Below are 17787 nucleotides of genomic sequence, written 5' to 3' on the forward strand. Positions count from 1 at the left end.
AAAGGTCGTCAGAGAAGTTCAGCTCAGTAATACTTCCAGCAGGGATAATGGGGTCCGGATAATGTTAGGAAGTCACGACACACTCCTCAGCTTGTTTGATGTGTCTAATGTCGGTGATGGCAGAGATAATGAGACAGATATGAAAGAGATCTGAGGAGCGCAGGATTCATCAGAACACCCAAACACAGAGAGAAAAGATGACATCCTATTAGGATCTAATTATTCAAAGGAAGCACGAGAGAACATGAAAAAACAACAGAGTTTGCAAAATTGACATTAGCAAAAATATGCTAACGTCACCAGAGCGTCTCCGCTCTCATTATTCATTCAGTTTTTCCGCCCTGGCGAGTTGATGCACGTGGAGATAACAATGAACGCAGCAGAAACAGCTTCTCAAACTGTGGAGTGTTACATGAATTAAAAATTATGAATCACACAGCAGAACCAAGAAATGAAACTACAGCTTTGATTTGTCTGTTAAAAACCTATGGTGCCTAAATGACAGGCGTTGATGAGCGGACAGAGTGTGACAGGCAGTTATACGGTCCTCTGTGAGACTGAGATGTTGTTAATCTGAGCGACAGTCACATTAGCCTCGTCATTCGGCAGAGAATACGTTATCTTGTTACAGGGCTGTGTGGAGGGCAGTGCTGAAGCAGTTTAGAGCATTAGGATGAGCAGCAGCAGTTTGCACACATCATTTATCCTATTAGAGCAGAACTGGGCGCAAGAGTTGTGTCCCCAACGGTCTGAAGCGAAAATCCCAGCAACCCAAGACCAGAGGATTCCTCGATGATCCCAGAAATTAGTCAAACTAAACAGATGAAATGAGTGTTTTACTGACATCAGACAGACAAAATGGCAAATTATGGATGGGTAATGCAGGGGAATGTACCCAATGTGTGAAAGGGTCCAGATATTTACTATTATATTTGACCCAAGAGGGATATTTTGAAGCTGAGGTTTGAATCTATGTGTACTCCTAGATATTTGTAGTCTGAGACAGCTTGTAGTCTTTCTCCTGAGATGAGAATATCTTGCTTTGTATCTGTACCGTGGCCTTTGGAGAAGAACATACTAACACGTTTTTGACACGTTCAGTTGAAGACAGCATTGATTAGGCCAGGATGTGACCTTTAGTAAGGCATATGTCAGCTTAGTTGTGACCTCTTTTGTAGTTTTACGGTGAGTAAAAACCACTGTATCATCAGCATCCATAAAGGTATCAGTTTACTTCACTATTTTCACACACAGAAGTAGGTCATTGATGTAAATGCTGAATGGGATTGGGCCCAGTATAGAGCCCTGTGGGACACCAGTTGATTCAATTTACCCAATACGTCAGTTCTCCAAGTTTCCCTCTAAAAGCCACTGCAAACAAGACTAGGTCAAAACCTAGTATGTGGCTGAAAGCATCAGGTCAGTGTACTTTTGTGGGCAATGTGTTACAAGGACCCCGGCTGTCAGCCAAACACTGAAACTTGAAGGAAAAGTTTGATATTTTGGGAAACGTGTTAATTTTGCATCAACACCCTTTTATAGAAAGTGTAAAAACGACATGTTGTAGTTCTGTCGGTCTGGCACAGTAACTTCCAGAAGTCTTGTCGGTGTTGTCAGGTTTCCAGTTGCAACTCCAGGAAGTTAATGCGCCCTGACGAAAGTTGGTCCAGCAAACGATCCCCCATAAAACCACAATAGAACAGTGATTTTTACGTATTCTTTTTTGTATGGAAAAAACATATTGTGTTATCATTGTAATCAACCATGAGTTCGGTATCATTGCTTTCACATAACTCTTCATCAAAAAGTCCTACCTAAGTGCAGTTCAGTATTTGCCACAGAATCAAACACAGTGTAGAAGGTTAACTTTCTCTTGAAGAAGATGATTTGATGCCTTTTAAATGCCAATAAAAATTAATTACCTTCCCTAATATATGCAAAAAGCCATGTCATATTAGGTCTTGTTCACCTCTGATTACAGCCAAAGTTTCAGGATAGTGGTTGGGATTCCCGCTTACGCAACAGTCGGCCCTCACCCAGCTCAGGTCAGCTGACATGAGGTGACCCTTTAGCGTCCGATTAGAACCCATTCTGCCTTGTTTTTGCTGTTTCTCCATATGGAAAACAAAGAAATGCTTCATTAAAAGGTATTAAGTCATTCTACATTGTCAAAAGGAAGAGGTTATAGCTACAAATATGATGAACTGTATGTAACTGCTTAATGGAGATGTTGACAGCAGGAAGTCGGTAGCGATTTAACATCAACGTGCCATCAGAGCTTTTAAACCCTGCCTGCCTCCTGCATGTTTAAACAAACGCAGCCTGAGACAAGAGAAGAAGAAGAACGCAGAGTAAATGGAGCTACACTGAAAGAGACATGAAGGTAGTGTTCACAAAGAAGAGTCAGAGTGCAGGGAGGAGACCTTGAGCGATCGGAGCAGGAGAGCGAGACCTTGAGGCTTTCCGAAGCAGCACGCTGGAACAAGATGAGAGGAGTGAGATGAATGTGCACACACACACCTATACACACAAACACACAGGCACTTACACAACTCCAAATATCATTAGGAAGTAGGGCAGCCTATCTGCCAGCTCTAAAGCCTGCAGCGCTTTCCTCAATCATTATCCAACAAACGATACCATAATACAAAAGACCTAGTTTATCTGCCTACTCATGCTAAGAAAGAACGCAACCAGGCAGGGGAGTTGGATTTGCAAACTTGGCACATTTATTTTAGGTAATACAGGAAAAAGTTTTAGAAAAATATGGACTTTAATTGTGTGAATATGAAAGAAAGAAGTTTGTTTTCAAAACTGGATTAACGTGAAGCCCTATCTATATTCGTTTCCTCTGTAATTGCTTATATTTAGGGTTAATCCACCATGGTTCAGTTTCTCCATCCACACCAAACTTTGAGCCCATCCTAAACTTTAAGAGGAGTTGATAAGACATGTTTTAGTGGCAGAATTGGTTGCCAGGGAGACCTGAGGAGCGGCCAGACATATAAAAGCGAGAGAGAGTAAGAGAGCTCGACAGAGCCATTCATCAGAAGACGAACCAATGCAAACTGTGCAATTTCAATTCTGATCTAATTCAAATCTCATCGCGCTGCAGGGACAATCAGGATGATGGAACCAAATGTGTCAATTTACAGATCAGAGGATTACTTTGACCAAATACAAACAAAGTTACCAGCTTAAGTAAAAGAGGACAAGAAAGGAGGCATGAATAGTTTTGGCCCTTTTGGTAGCATGTGAAGCACTGACCTCGTGCAGTGAGGAGCAGGTGCAGATGATGTATGATGTTCAATTTCACTATAAAAGAGGATCTGAAGCAAAAACAGAAGCTAACAAGACTAAAGATCCACAGCCACGCGACTATCTCTTTGGGGTAAACATTAACTTAATGTGTATTATGTTCCCCATATTAGCTTAGCATTTTGGCATGCTAACATTTGTTTTTGGTTAAAAAAAAAAAAAAAAAAAAGTTGTGAGGGAATTGAAACATTGACCTACTGATGGTGCTAGCCAAAAAAAAATTTGATATATCGAGCAGGGACAATGCAACAAAAAACATTAACCTGATACAAAACAAGGAAAGATGTATTGTACCGGGTTTTCCATACATAGTCCCCGGGCAGGTAAGTAAAACAATGACATCGTAAGAAGACATAGACATTAGAGTACAAAATACATTCCCCACCCCCTTAACACACACGAGAGTCTGGGCCGAATAAATCTAAGAACCCCTCATTTATTAAGTTTCCTCTCCAGTCCACCTAGCAACTTGAAGATTAGTAATCGAGTTAAAACGACGGCATCATCTGCAGATAACTGTTTGTTATGTTGGATAACCGGTGGCTCAGTGGTAGAGTTGGTCGTCTTTCATTCGGAAGACTGGTGGTTCGATCCCCAGCTCCCTCAGTCTACATGTTGAGGTGCCCTTGGGCAAGACACTGATCCCAAATTCCTCCTGGTGGAATAGCCAATGGTGGGACAGTTGGGCACTTTACGTAGCAGCCTCTGCCATCAGCGTTTGAATGGGTGAATGTGACATGTAGTGTAAAGGCGCATCAAGAGGTCGCAAGAATAGAAAAGTGCTATATAAGTGAACTTTTTACCATTTATAGAGATTACCAAAAAGCTAAATGGTTGTCCGTTGATAACTGATGAGTTGTGGGAAAGTATATTGGCCAACGTCCTCCACACAGACTGTTTTCTGCTTACTACCAAAGCCTGCTCAAATGTGACTGGTCAATACTACTCTGACAACAAAACAAATGGCCGACTGACCAACCAATCGACAGATATTGCTAGCAGGCTTCAAATGAACAAACCTGAAACAGGCCAGTTACCTAAAGTAGTATGGAATCCCATTGTGAAATCAGGTTATTTTAGGGTTTTCCCAAACCTGGAAGCACATTGACACTTTATTTGGAGTGGCTGTAGATCCCAGTCTCACAATTGGACCAGGAGTTGGCCTAACTCGTCAATACAGTTTGCAATGAATAGCCTGTTGAGGAACCAGTCATTTTGTCCACCCTTTGTACATATACAGGACATTTTGGCCTCTCACATGGTATTCTGGAGAAACCCAAGGACAAATGAGCTCATGGATACAAACATGCTCGCATGACTGCAGAAATGCAGGTGCACACCCAATACACCCACACACATGTCCAGCTCCAGCTCTGTTGACTTTAGCTGTGTTTGTACTTGAGATTAGCGACTGGAGGCTTTTCAACAGGCAGCAGCCACAGTAACAGGCAGGTTTCAGGACTGATGAGTTTCTGGCTTTAAGCTCCACAGGGACCTTTATACGGAAATGTAACTATCAGCTTTGACTTGCTGACATATTGCAAGAGCCCCAAATAGAGTAAAAGTTATAATCCTGCCTTTATGAAGCCGACCTGGCTGAAAATGTCAAACCTAGTCAGTTTATGTGACTAGGATATTAAAGTTCTATCTGCCCTTTATCCCCACTAACATCACTGTTGTGTTACCCTTGACTAATAAGGATTTTAAACTCTGGAAATGCTACAAACAACCCTCTGTATATTCATGTATCCAGTACATACAGGAAACAAAACCCCAACTATCTCAACTGTGCACGCTGAGGCTGCAGAGAGCACTGGTCAGGGAATGTCCATGAAGAAAATGTGCCTTCAGGCGCAGCAGCAGGATTGGTCTCTTTCTTAGGATGGGGCTTGTTTTGGGAGAGCGTGGGTAGAGAGGATCAGAGTATATAAAGCTTGACTAATTGTAGTGCTGAAAGACATGGCACAGCCTCAGGGCGGATGATGAAAGCAGAAGCCTGTGTGTTTATGCGTGCGACATGATGCTGGTAGTGGAGGCAGGGACCACTCACCACCTGTCTGTCCACCCATGTGAGCAAAGACCTGCTGTCCCTGCAGTATATTTATCCAACCACAAACCAGTGTCAAAGAGAGCACGAGCGAAGCTGAACATACAGTAAAAAAGAAGTAGCTTACGCAATCAAATGTTAACTCAAATAACTGTAGACACTTCTTACAATGAGCGATATATCTTCCACCTCAGTGTGAAGAGAAATCATGTCACTGGTGATGTTTTTGGACTCAGGTGGTTCAAGTGTTTCTCTAGATATCAGCTCACTTGGAGGTTTAAGGACCACAACTAATGACAATTTTCATGATCATTTAATATACAGAATTTTTTAAAGACAGCTGAAGAGAGACAGGAGGAGGAGGAGAGAGTGGGGGATGATATGCACCAAATGATCGGCAGACCGGGAGTCAAGCCTGTGATCAGTGCGTCGAGGACTGTAGCCTCTGTATATGGCGCCTCACTCTACCAACTGAGCTAAACCAGCACCCCAATATACAGAATGTGCTTATGTATAATCAATAATCATTTAGTCTAAAAAATGTGAAAAAAGTGTTCAAATGCTCAAAAACATTTCAAGTCAAAAGTAACATTTAGTATAAAACCCTGAGAACCTTCCTTTACAGCAAATACTAACATTTAATAAGGTCCAACCAGGAAGTGTTTGACTTTTTTACTTGAAAAAATTACTTAAAAAGAGAAACCGGTTATTAAATAGTTGGAAATACTTTTTAAAAAATCATTTCAGCCATTAGATTACTGTTTACTCGGAACAAAAAAAAATCGAGGTCTGCCATTCTCAATAACAGACCGTTGCTATGAAGAACAGACCGTTGCTAGGAATGCGGCTCTAATCACAGAATCTGGAGGACTAACTGTGATAATATCAATCCGCTTGAAGAAGTCTGGTAAATTTTACGAGTGTCTGTTTACAGAGTGAAAATAAAAGAGACAAAACAGCAGAGAGAAAGCAAATGAGGTTAAAAGACGCAAAAACTGGAGGCTACGACAGAGAGATCTACAAAACTTAAGATGGAACATGAAGTAAACATTAAACGGACACGGCGCATCCTGAAGGGGGTCCATTCTGCTGTAACAACCCGCTCACTATACATTATCCCTCACTTAGCAAGTAGCTAGCAAGCTTGTTAGCTCAGAAACATTCTTTATCTCTTTAATAAAACTCAAATGTCAGGGCAGGTCAATCACACAGAAGAAAGAGAACAGAAACAAGCTTAGGGAGCTATTTTGACGAACTAGCTCTGGCATGCTAGCTAGCTTGTTAGCAGTTAGCTTGCCGGCTACGTTAGTCCACTAACTAACCCTGCAAGTACTCACTGTCACCAAGCTCTTGAAGCATGTACTTTGTAAAGTTGCCTCAGTGGATTTCACTATGCTACTTTCTAAACAGAGCAGATCAAGCAGAAGTTGATGACAGATTGTGGCTCATTTTTAAGTGACTGTTAATCAGGAAGAATGGGACACCCGTTCTTCAGGGGGGTTGGATAAACAAAGGTCGCCTGCACCCTTTTGAAAGCTGAAATCACATCTAATCCAGTTCACATATAGGTCACCTACTATGCTATTGTACATCTGCCATTAAGCTAGCATGAATAGGCTACAAAGTGAAAACATTGCCCCTCAATATGTGTCACGTCTCCCTAAATGCAGCATATCCCTCGTTCACACATGTGCACACAAAACAACACCCCAACCAGCCGCCCCCACTTTGCCACAGATCTGTAACCCCCCCCTGGAGTTAAGCTGTGCTCCCATTTCTCTCCTGGTTTTCTGGGACTTGTGGGTGCATCATTTTTACGCACAAATAAAATTAACTGATTTTAAGAAGTTGTTTACGTTCGGTCCTGCTCAGTTTTCATCATGATCATCTAATTTGATCAGCATCTTTTTAAACTCTGGTGCTAACGGCAGGTTTAGTTCAAAATGCCTTATTTGTGTATTCATACAAAGTCAAATGTGATCTCATGGCTGATTTGTGTGTGTTTTGAGTGTCCTGTAGCCTTCAGGCATGGCTAAGCATTAGTTATGGCTGACAGCAAAAATCTGACCATAAAGAATCGAGTGAAAGGGACAGAAAGACTGAAACACTTGGTTGCTAAAGGAGGTGAAATATGGAGTTATTTACTTTAGCTGTGATAGAAATAACTGCTGCCAAAGTCTTCCATGAATGAGTGACAGGTGGTCACATGAGAAGAAAAACAAGCTGGTTATAACAAACAAACCTTGCTACACTGGTGCCTCAGCTGAGATTAATGACTTGGCAGCCGTAACAATCTCATGTTGTCTATGGAGGATGTCATGCCAATGTGTGCATGGTAATTCGGGTTTTGACACGAACCGTGGCCACAAAAATGGACCCTGCAGCCAACAAATATTTAGAGTAGGTGCCTCCCTGTAGACACAAATTTATTCCTTTTTCTTCCAGCATTCGCCGATCCAAATAAAAGTTTGTAAAACACCCCAATGCCTTTGTGCCAGCGTTAGCAAAGACAGATGCAATTTTTCACATTATTTTTAGGAAGTGCTGATTTTTAGGGACCGAGCGCCGTGATAAATATCTGTTTTGTATTTTGATCTCTGCTCGTAAAAAAAGTGATTACAAGGCGCTGGTTGCTTCCTGACCCCCCCAAAAATACATGAGTGGATTGATAAAGTAAATTACATTTATGTTATGGAAAAGTTTTGTCCACGTCTCCAGAAACGTGTTCATTAAATGCTGGACCAAGTGGGTCAAATATGTGACGCCCTTACGGCCTGATTTTGTGGAGGTATTGAATGAATAACTCTGTTATACCTCTTTCCCACTGAAATGAGCATGTTGACGCGGGATGTTCAGACCCGGGAAGACCCGCTTATATATGCCGATTGTCTCTTTTCCCATTGCCAGTGGAGTCTACTCCTGTCGGTCTGTTTTCTGCTGCGTCACCTTCTGACGTCAAACTCGTGCCCTGGAGCGATGTACGAGCACTGATCGGAGACGCGCTGAATTTGTAGCTGAGATGACAAGTAGTTGCAGAAGTTACCGACGGAGCATAGCATCGCGGCGGAAAGGGGGCGGAGATTAGCGTGTTGACACAGGTTTTGTGTTCCCATGAATGCGGATCGGAGCAGAGGCGATAATTACCCGGGTCAACTGCAGAGTCATTTGACTCGGGTCTGAATGCTGATTGTAACCTTTCCCACTAAGCAAAAAAGCCGGATGTTAGCGTGTTTCTTTCTTTCAAGTCTACCCCTGATGCATTATTACTTCTATATGCACACGTAATCTGCGTTCACTTGGATTCAGGCGATTCAAACACCTTTTGCACGGCACGGGAAAAGTAAACAAACACTCCGACGGAAAGGCAGGACGGCAAAACGAAACACGCAGGACGAGATGTTGCTATGGTGATGTTAAATAAACTATAATCGATACATTTATTTCGTGTCATCATTCAATGTAATAATTGATTATTATTGTTGATATTCGATTGCAAACAAAACAAATATTGTTTGATTCCCTTAAAACGTAATTCTTTCATTTATGGATAGTGAAAGGTGAACTGCACTTGGTGTATCTCCTGCATATCTGCATCTGAAAAATATTGTTGCCAAGATAGCCATGTTTTCTTGCTGTGATAGGGAGGTACGTCACATCCGGTTGTAAATTCCGTTGCGGAGGACGGCAAAAAGTCCAAACTTTGCACGGCAATGCCGTCTACCGTTACCGGCGATCTCTGCCGGCCTCACTACATTTTACCGTCCTGCTCTCGTCCACTAAAATGATATCCGGTTTGCTGTCTGCCGTTTGCCTGAATCCATGTGAAGGCAGCATTAAGCTCTCCCAAATTGTACAAAGTTCTTAAAATCTGTAAAATGTGTGGATGGCTGTATACTGTCGTCCCAAAATAAAGAATTATATATATATATAAAAAAAAATGAATTCTCGAGTAGCAAAAGCGCTTGAGATGTAAAAGGTACACACTTACAGCAACTAGACACCACATCCTCTGCTAGGCTGCTTTTGGGGTTTTAAATTTGTATAAATAATAATTAAAGCAGATTTCTAATCCTGCCTAAAAGTGAACGTATTAGTTGAATAAGGCTGTGTGACTCTCCCTTTGTGTATAGATTTTAGGTACGTTTATATTTGGGCCACAATAAAAAGAAAAGTACTTTGGCCATCCAATTTAGGACTTTGTTGTCCCGTGGGGCCTTTCCAGAAAACATTAGTCCATCCCTAAAACTTATTTACCCTTACATAACTCTCAGTGCTTCTGTTTTTTCGGTCCACTGTTTGAGTCAAGTCTGAAGACACTTAAGGACACAAAAACAAAGGATAGAGTTAAAATTTCTAAAAAAGGTCTGGAGGGCCTGTTTTCTCTCCTACATGCATCTCGTCAGCCAAACATCTGCTCCTGACTGATACACGACAGCTCAGCGTGCTCTCAGAAGACCGACACGGACTCAGCTGACCCTTACTGAAAGAGAGGAACAAGAAAATAAATAAATAATTGAATAATGTTTGCTTCTTTTCAACACAGAAAAAAACAACAAGAGATCTTCTCATGAGACGCTCCTGACAGACGCGGGAACGAATGCCGAAAGAAGGGCGCCGTGTAATATCAAGCAAGACTCTTGGCAGTCTGGCAGAGGAAGCAGGCTGCATCCTGACGGACATGTGAGGGAGGCTTAAAATCCCATTAGAGCCGATCAAAATTCAAAGGGGAGCATGCATAGCCTGCCCTCAGCCGAAAAAAATCTATTCCTGTCCGCACAGAGTAGATGGGCAGAGATGGGCTAAATTGAGACAGGCTATTTTGGTGGGAGGAGAGTGAGGGGTGAAGAGAAAACAAGTGGAGGGAGAGGGGGGGGTGACAGAAGAGAGAATAGCCTGTAAGTTGTTTCCTTTTTAAGAGACACAGCAGCCTCCTGTAAATAGTGCGTGAGGAAATTCCAGTATATACACACGTCCTTTTGGAGGCAGTGAGCTGTGGACGACTGCACCCAATCTCTCCATGTGGGGTGCAGCAGCCCAAGCTTTTGTCATTCAGCTTCGTTAATCAATTGCGGAGGTTGTTAGAATGCAAAGGGTCTCGTTATTATGTAGCACCCGAGCTCACACACACACACACACACACACAAACTCGCAAACATGTGTGTGAACGCACTTACACACTACTCCGGTGGTTTCTATACCACTGGTCAAACTGAATGAAACTTACACAGGAACACAGTAGGAGCAGTCAGCCATAAAGGGAGAAGGTTTAACAAAACACAAGTCTGAAAAGATCCACAGGGTACAGAACTGGGTCCTTTCACTTTCTCACTGTGGGAATGGCAGGTGTGTGTGTGTTTGTAAAAACGGCTGAGGTCTTGACTCGGCGAGCACACGGCCCCTCCGCTCTGTCAAATACACTGTTTGCTCAGAGATGATCAGGCGGTGTCGTCTGCCGCCCCTCTCTCTCCTCTCATGTTTGCTCCTGTTTTCACACATCGACTGAGACTAAAGAGATTAGCCGAGGGAGATGAAACGACTACGCCTCTGCCAGCCACCATGCAACCCCTCTCCATGCCAGGACTTCCTCTCAAATCTTTCTCCCACTGCCATCACTTCATTTCTCACTCTCTTTAATCACACTCAACCCTGCGGAGTCTCTGCGCAGTCCCTCGGCTAAAGGGTTGTGCTTTTAAATTAAAGACAAGGCCTTTTCTTTGGTGAAGAGAGATGAGGGGAAAGTCAGGAAGGCCAGGCGATATTACTCCACACAAAGCTAATTGCATTTGACTTGGCAGTCAGTCTTAAAAATGGGCGCCTGCCCTCTAAAACACTCATGTTTTCGTATCCACACAGAGAGAGGGTCCACCCAAAAAAGAAGTGGTTAGCACACAACAGTCTTTTCTTCACATGTCCTACTTTTACAGAAGAAAAGTTGAAGTCATAAGCAGTAAAACACGCCCTTGCTTGGTCAATTACTCTTGAAGTTTTGCCAAAACAATCTCACTTGGTCTTGTATGACCAGTAGCATAAGAAGGCTAATGCTAGCTAGCTAACGTTTGCTAACCAAATATTAGCACGACACTTTTTCTAGTACATTTGAAATGATGTAATTTATGTTTATTTTGTTATTTTAGACACTGGAATGTGCATATTTACTTTTTGAGTGTTTGATTAAAAGACTTTAATTTCTGTCCGTTTAATACAATGACTGTATATATGGATGGACGACGCGTCTCCATCTGCTCTCATTGTACGAAAGTGAAGGCAAAATAGCCCCTGTGACAGGCGCTGCCATCCTGCAATGGTGACGTCATTTGGAGCCAGAGACTGTGCAGTAGAGATCGACGGGTGGAGCCGCTGTAGCCACTTCCGTGAACCAAAACACACACTTAACTTACAGAAAAATAACAGCAAAGATCCCGCACGTCAGCGTGTTTAACAGCAGAACAGCTCCTTGTGTTGGTCTGAGGTTAACGTTCACAGATATGGAAACTTCGATGACTGTAGTGATTGTTTTAGTTACGTCTCCTCTCACCGTTCCTCTTTTGATCTGCTAATCAGGAACAGATCGGCTGCAGGAGCCGTATTTGTCAACAGAGCTGTCAATCGTCCTTTTAACAGCATCAAATAACTAATTAAAAATAAACTTGTCAGAAAAATGAACACTTGGACGTAAATCAGCATGATAAGAACTAACCATAATGACAGAAACCATGTTTGTGAAACATTTATCGGGCGTGTATTTAGATTTTATAGTTTGACTCATGTCCCATCTGTTAACATGGAGGAGGCGGGCTTTATGACCTATACTGCAGCCAGTCAGCAGGGGGCGATAGAGAGGGTTTGGCTTCGCTTTTAGAGAGCTGTCATGTCATCCACCTTTTTATTCAGTCTATGGTTTAATATAAAGCTACAGGCGAGAAACGGTTAGCCTAGCTTAGCATAAAAACTAAAGACAGGAGGAAAGATTAGTCTATATGACATCTCTTTTGTGTGGAAAAACAACTATTTGTGGCATCACAGTGAGGGACTATTTCTTTGCTGGGTGCAGTGACTTCCTGAAGTTTTATGCTAAGCTAAGCTAAAAATAACCAAACCTTACTTAGCAAGAATTCATATAAGCTTTTTTCCTATAATACAGGACTGTTATTTTAAAGTAACATGGGTTTCTTTGACATCTTCAAGGGGAAAACTCCACATAGCTTCATGTCGCGGTTGCAGCTTGTGGCCAAAGTGGCTGCTGCTCAACTTAGCTAAATTATGAAGTCTCACTTGAAAGCTTCATCTGCAAAGTTGACATGACACAGTAAGAACTAAGCCAGAGTCATCCACCGGTCAGTATACGCTAATAACACAAGTCTATAAATAGCAGCATCCCGCTCTAGCCACAGTCAGCAGAGACAACATTAAACACACATGACATATTGATGAATGAGAGGTTGCGTTTTTTTATAGATCGGTCTTTCCTATCGCTCTCTCTGTTTACATCTGTCACAGGGGACTCCAGAGAGCCGCACTTTGCTTTATTCATTAACCATTCAACAGCAAAGGTAGTCTATACAATAGGCTGAGAGTTACGACCTAAATAGACCGACTCATCTATTATTCATTCAAGGCTTTCTTTGGACCTCAAGGGGAACTAAATATACAGAGATACACAAACGCAACATGTTTGCATCTATCCGAGCACACACTCGGATATAAATAAGCACTAATGATGCAAATTTTTAAATGAGATGATGCACTAAAAAAGCACCATCCTCCGCCTGTACCTGCTGTTTAATATTCTGCCTTGGCCTGCGGTGCATCAACCTGATGTTTACTTTACAACCGTATCGATTTGTCAGTTTGGAAATTGCAGGTAATAACAAGCACCATCTGCAGCCTCGGTCCTCTTAAACGAATAAAAGATACACTGCCTCATAAACAGTCTGGATTTGTCTGCCTTCCACATATTTGTCAACGGCCTAAAATGTCTCAAGCGTCCTCTGATTTTATGCACACACAGTTTCACATTTAACGCAACAAAGCAGCCGCCTACAACCACAATCTTTTAGACTACACGAGCCAAAACAAAGTCTCCAAATAGGATGATTCCCTTACAAAAAAAAGGGTCAAAAAGTGTTCTACCTCAGAGCTCATGCATTTTTCAGAGGATAAAATGCACATTATGGATTTTTTTCGTAGCTCCGAAAATGAAATCTCACATTTCTTTCCGGGATGCTCACTCAGCCGGGCTTAAGAGCCTTGTCGTGTCTGAACCGAGCGAGCCTAGTGAGTCACACTCGAATTACAGAACCGCCCCAGCTGTCTGATAGAGCTCTGTGTTTAGCTTCTGGAGGGAAATGCTGGCCTGCTGGGACAATGAGAGGGGAAAATGATTACATGATCCCCATAGTAACTACTACAGATAGAGCTCTATGGGGGGAGAGGAAACTGACTATGGTAAGATGGTGTGAATAACAATGAGGAGAGAGTGAATCTGAGGGGACGGAGAGTAAAAATAATGAGGTTCATAAGTTTAAGAAAAGCCTGACTTGTGGAATTTTAACAAGCGAACAGCGCAGCACAATAATAATAAGGCACGGTCCGACTTTAATTAAAGGCAGTGCTAACACGCACACACACACACAAGCGCACACTTTTGTCCTTCGATTTAAGAGAGCCACAAAAATCCACCTCTTTCATTTTCTTTCTTGAAAATTCATCCTTGCGTTTCCCAAAAGTCGAGTTCGCTTGTCAAGACAGTGAACGCATCACCGCAATCTCAATACTAGTTTGAATAAAAGCCACACGCTCTTTATAGCGCGTTGTTCTAAAGATAGTTTACGTCCTCCGTCAAGGAACGACTACCACAGGACAGACATGTTTTCATCTTACCCTGATTCTCCTCATGGCAGCCACGATCTCCATCCGGCTGTTGGGTCTGGGCACGTCAAGACTCCCCACGTACTGTAGGAAACAATCACACATGTTCATATTAGATGGTGCCACACACAGTGCAGCTGCACAGTTAACCTGCCACAATCACAAGTAGCAAACTCAGTGATGCCATGTACTAAATCAATTAATTGTCTCACTAAGTGTCGGGACTTCCAGTGAAAGTGCAGCTTATTCAACTAAGGCCACGTCTACACATACTAAGGAAGTTTTTCTCTCCGTCCACACTTGCACAGTCCCTGTCCAAATGAAAACGCAACAGAAACGCAACCCAGTCATGCAAAGAATGCAAGAAAAAGAAATCTATTGCCGGAAGACTACCTGGCGGGCTGCAATGGTGCATCGAGCAAGGGGGACGATATATCAGTATAGTGGACAAGTAACTGTACATATATGTGTGAACATGTAAAAAGTCCTGTTAGCACGGTTAGAAGCATCACTGTGTTTGTCACGTCCATCATTTTGCCTCATTTGTGACGCCTCACAAAGGAGATAACGGGCGCACAGCCTGACGTCACGAGCCAAAAACGCAGTGTACCTCGTCCACACGTCTCCGTGGAAACTGAGTTTCTAAAAGTCTTCAAACTCCTGGCCGGAGTTTTACAGAAGATCAGTGTTCAGTGACGTAAAACGGCGTTTGTGTGGACTTAAGCTACATTTTGAAAAATTCCCATGTATGTGTAGACGTGGCCTAAAGCAGCTCCAAAGTGAGGTTCAGGTTATAGACTGCATATAACAAGTAGAGGTAGCCACTGCGACGCCACCAATTAGTGTGAAGTACATCTCTGAAGCCTTGAGTTGGGAGTTTTGGGTGTCGCCATCTTGGATTTTTGGGGGCCTGAAGTGACCACATTTGGACAACAGGGTGGAAATGCATTGCGACGTCTCTATCCTGGTTAACAGGTTGCGGTGCTAGAGACTTGTCAATCACAGTTAGACACATCCTGCAGCATACCAGGCTTTATTGTAATTTTACTCTAAATGGGACAATATTAGATATAATGCTGTATTTAGAAGGACTTGAAACTAAAGATTAATTGCATAAAGTCAATAAGAAATTAAGAAATGTATACTGAAGCAATGATTGACTGAGAAGTTGGGTCATTTTCTTATCTCGACTTCTATTTGTAACCGTTGCAGTTGCCCCCTGCTGGCCATAAGATCGAACGCAGGCTTGAGGCACGACAAACGTCACTACCCTAAGTCTCATATTGGTTCGGAACATGTTTTAAATATTCTTCCATTGCAGGTGAGTTTTGTATTTAAAGCAACATTATGCAAGAAATTGTTATTTTTGTGATTTGGCGCCCCCTACAGTTGTGGAGTTGAATTCCCTTTTTTTTCTTGTCTGAGATTTATTTGCTTCTGGCGTCCTTTACTCTCATTTTTTTTATGACATCCTCTTTGGTCTCTTCCTAACCTCTGCCATGAAGTCGTACTGAGAACACAAAGCTAGGACAGGTAACAGGAGGAGTTTGCCTTCGGGGCTTACTGGCGGAGAGCTGTGCCTTACTGCTCCCAGGAGATCGCACCCGCTCAACCGAAGTTACATTGCAAAACAACAGGTGCACAGGATGCGCAATGGGAATGAAAGAAGCCTCGTTCTTACTAATATCAGTCAGTGTACCATTAAAGTGATTTTGAAGCATATAAACATAATGTTGCTTTAATGGTAAATCATATTCATGAGATATTTTTTCTTCTTATCAAATATAATTTATGTTACATAAGACATACTTGATGCTAAATAAGAAAGATTAATGTGTGTCCATCTTTGTGTGTTCCTGCTCCCACCTGATGTATTTCATAAGAAACTGGGGAAAGTTTTTGTCATGGATATACTATAACGACTACTTAACTACTGCTATGTACTCTCAGGTAGGATGGCCTGGCTCTGTTATTGTTACACACATATACAAGTATATAAGGGAATTCTTGGTTTGCTTCCTATGTACCCTTATCACACAGAGAAGTGCAGGGCAGTACTCTCTGCGCTCTCAGGACAGTTTTATGCTTTCTGTCCAAATGTCCGTACAGAAATTGAAGGGGAAAAAAAGGGCTTTCGTGTATTCTGCACCTGCCACATGTTATAAAATGCAAAATGACTTCAAAGTCAATAAATTAATCTTGTTAAATGCATTTAAATCCAAAATGAAAGCACTATAGGTGGACTCTTTCGGATGTGTATGATCTGTAACTGTGTGTTTTTATCCTAGCCAGGACTCCCTTGAAAAAGAGATTGTTCATCTAAGTGTGACTTTTCCTAAATAAAGGTTATAATAAAAATGTGTTTGAACACTCTGTTTGAAATAAAAGACACTTCCTAAGAAAACAAAGAAACTAAGATGACAATACTGCTTAATGAGCAGGCTAAATGAGATACAAGATTCAAGACACAAGCAGCCGCGTGAATGAACTTTGGACCAACAACACTCCTTGTTTACACATTTCTATCAATGTTTCCGGCTCAATCCTGAAAGGAATGAAGTGTATCCCTTTTAAATAAGCCCAAGATAAAGTTACAGATTAATAATACAGCCACTAATAACAGAATACTGTCTGGCTTGTTCCCTTCAAGCTCAATAATTAAATGAGGAAAACCTGAAAATACACTCCCTTCACTTTTGAGCATCAATCAGCTTCATTTATTTTTTAGATTATTTCTTGCTAATGACAGTTTGAGACGAATAAACTACAACTTTCCATTAGACGTGCAGCACTGTGTGTGGCTGCCATGCGTTCAAACTTCATGGTGAATCAGTGCACCTGCCACTCAGCTCCAAAACAACACAATGCGACTCTCAACTGACTGAGGGTCAAACAGCGCCAAAAAAAGAAAAGAAAAAAGGAGCATAAATGTTTATTTCACCTTGGCTTGGAAATAAATCCCATGCTGGTACGCCTCTTCATTGTGGAGCGGAACCCTCGAGTCCGCCAAATCGTCCACAAGGTTGTACCTGTTCCTCGCGGGCATCACGGGCTCAAACTAACCGACGACTCCCCCACGAGACACTTAACACTGTTTAACAAGTACACAGACAAACGTGGTCCGGGTTTGAAACGCTACAATCCCATGAGAGTGTGCAGCACGGCTCCAGGAGTGAGTTCCCAGAGGAAACGAGGTCCATTGTTGTTGCTTTGAGCGTCAAAAGGTCCCGTCCTCAACAGGGGCAGATTTGGGCGCCCCCTTTACTCTCTGACAATCCACCACCAAGAGACGGTTGAGGATTAACTTCCAGATAAAAACACGCAACAACGTGGAGGGTGTCTGTTTCCAACGCCACGAGGGATATCCAGCGTAAGGAGCGGTGTTTCTCTCCGCAGGTGATGTTTCTCTCTCTCTCTGTGTGTTTTAGTGCTGTGATGTTCGCGAACGATCCGATTCTTTTGAACGGCTCTTTGGTGCGAACGGCGGGAATCGAGTCGTAGGTGAGAGCCGTTCGTCTTGTAGTCTTGCCCAAATTTCACTGCCCGCCCTAGAT

General features: G+C 42.4%; 1 protein-coding gene across 1 annotated transcript in view; it reads right to left on the reverse strand.

Moving 5' to 3' along the window:
* The window catches only part of LOC138601741 (carboxyl-terminal PDZ ligand of neuronal nitric oxide synthase protein), a 70946-nt gene extending 53595 nt beyond the window's left edge, over positions 1 to 17351 (reverse strand). The window contains exons 1-2 of the mRNA XM_069672898.1: positions 17175 to 17351; positions 14246 to 14317 (exon numbers count right to left, since the gene is read on the reverse strand). Of these exons, the coding sequence (XP_069528999.1) occupies positions 14246 to 14317; positions 17175 to 17279 (177 nt within the window). The 5' untranslated portion in view covers positions 17280 to 17351. The remainder of the gene's footprint in view (positions 1 to 14245; positions 14318 to 17174) is intronic.
* Between the last annotated feature and the right edge of the window lie 436 nt (positions 17352 to 17787).

This window comes from Semicossyphus pulcher, unplaced genomic scaffold (genome assembly GCF_022749685.1).
Source record: "Semicossyphus pulcher isolate SPU_LCO1_2020_fin unplaced genomic scaffold, fSemPul1.0.p SCAF_22, whole genome shotgun sequence".
NCBI lineage: Eukaryota > Metazoa > Chordata > Actinopteri > Labriformes > Labridae > Semicossyphus > Semicossyphus pulcher.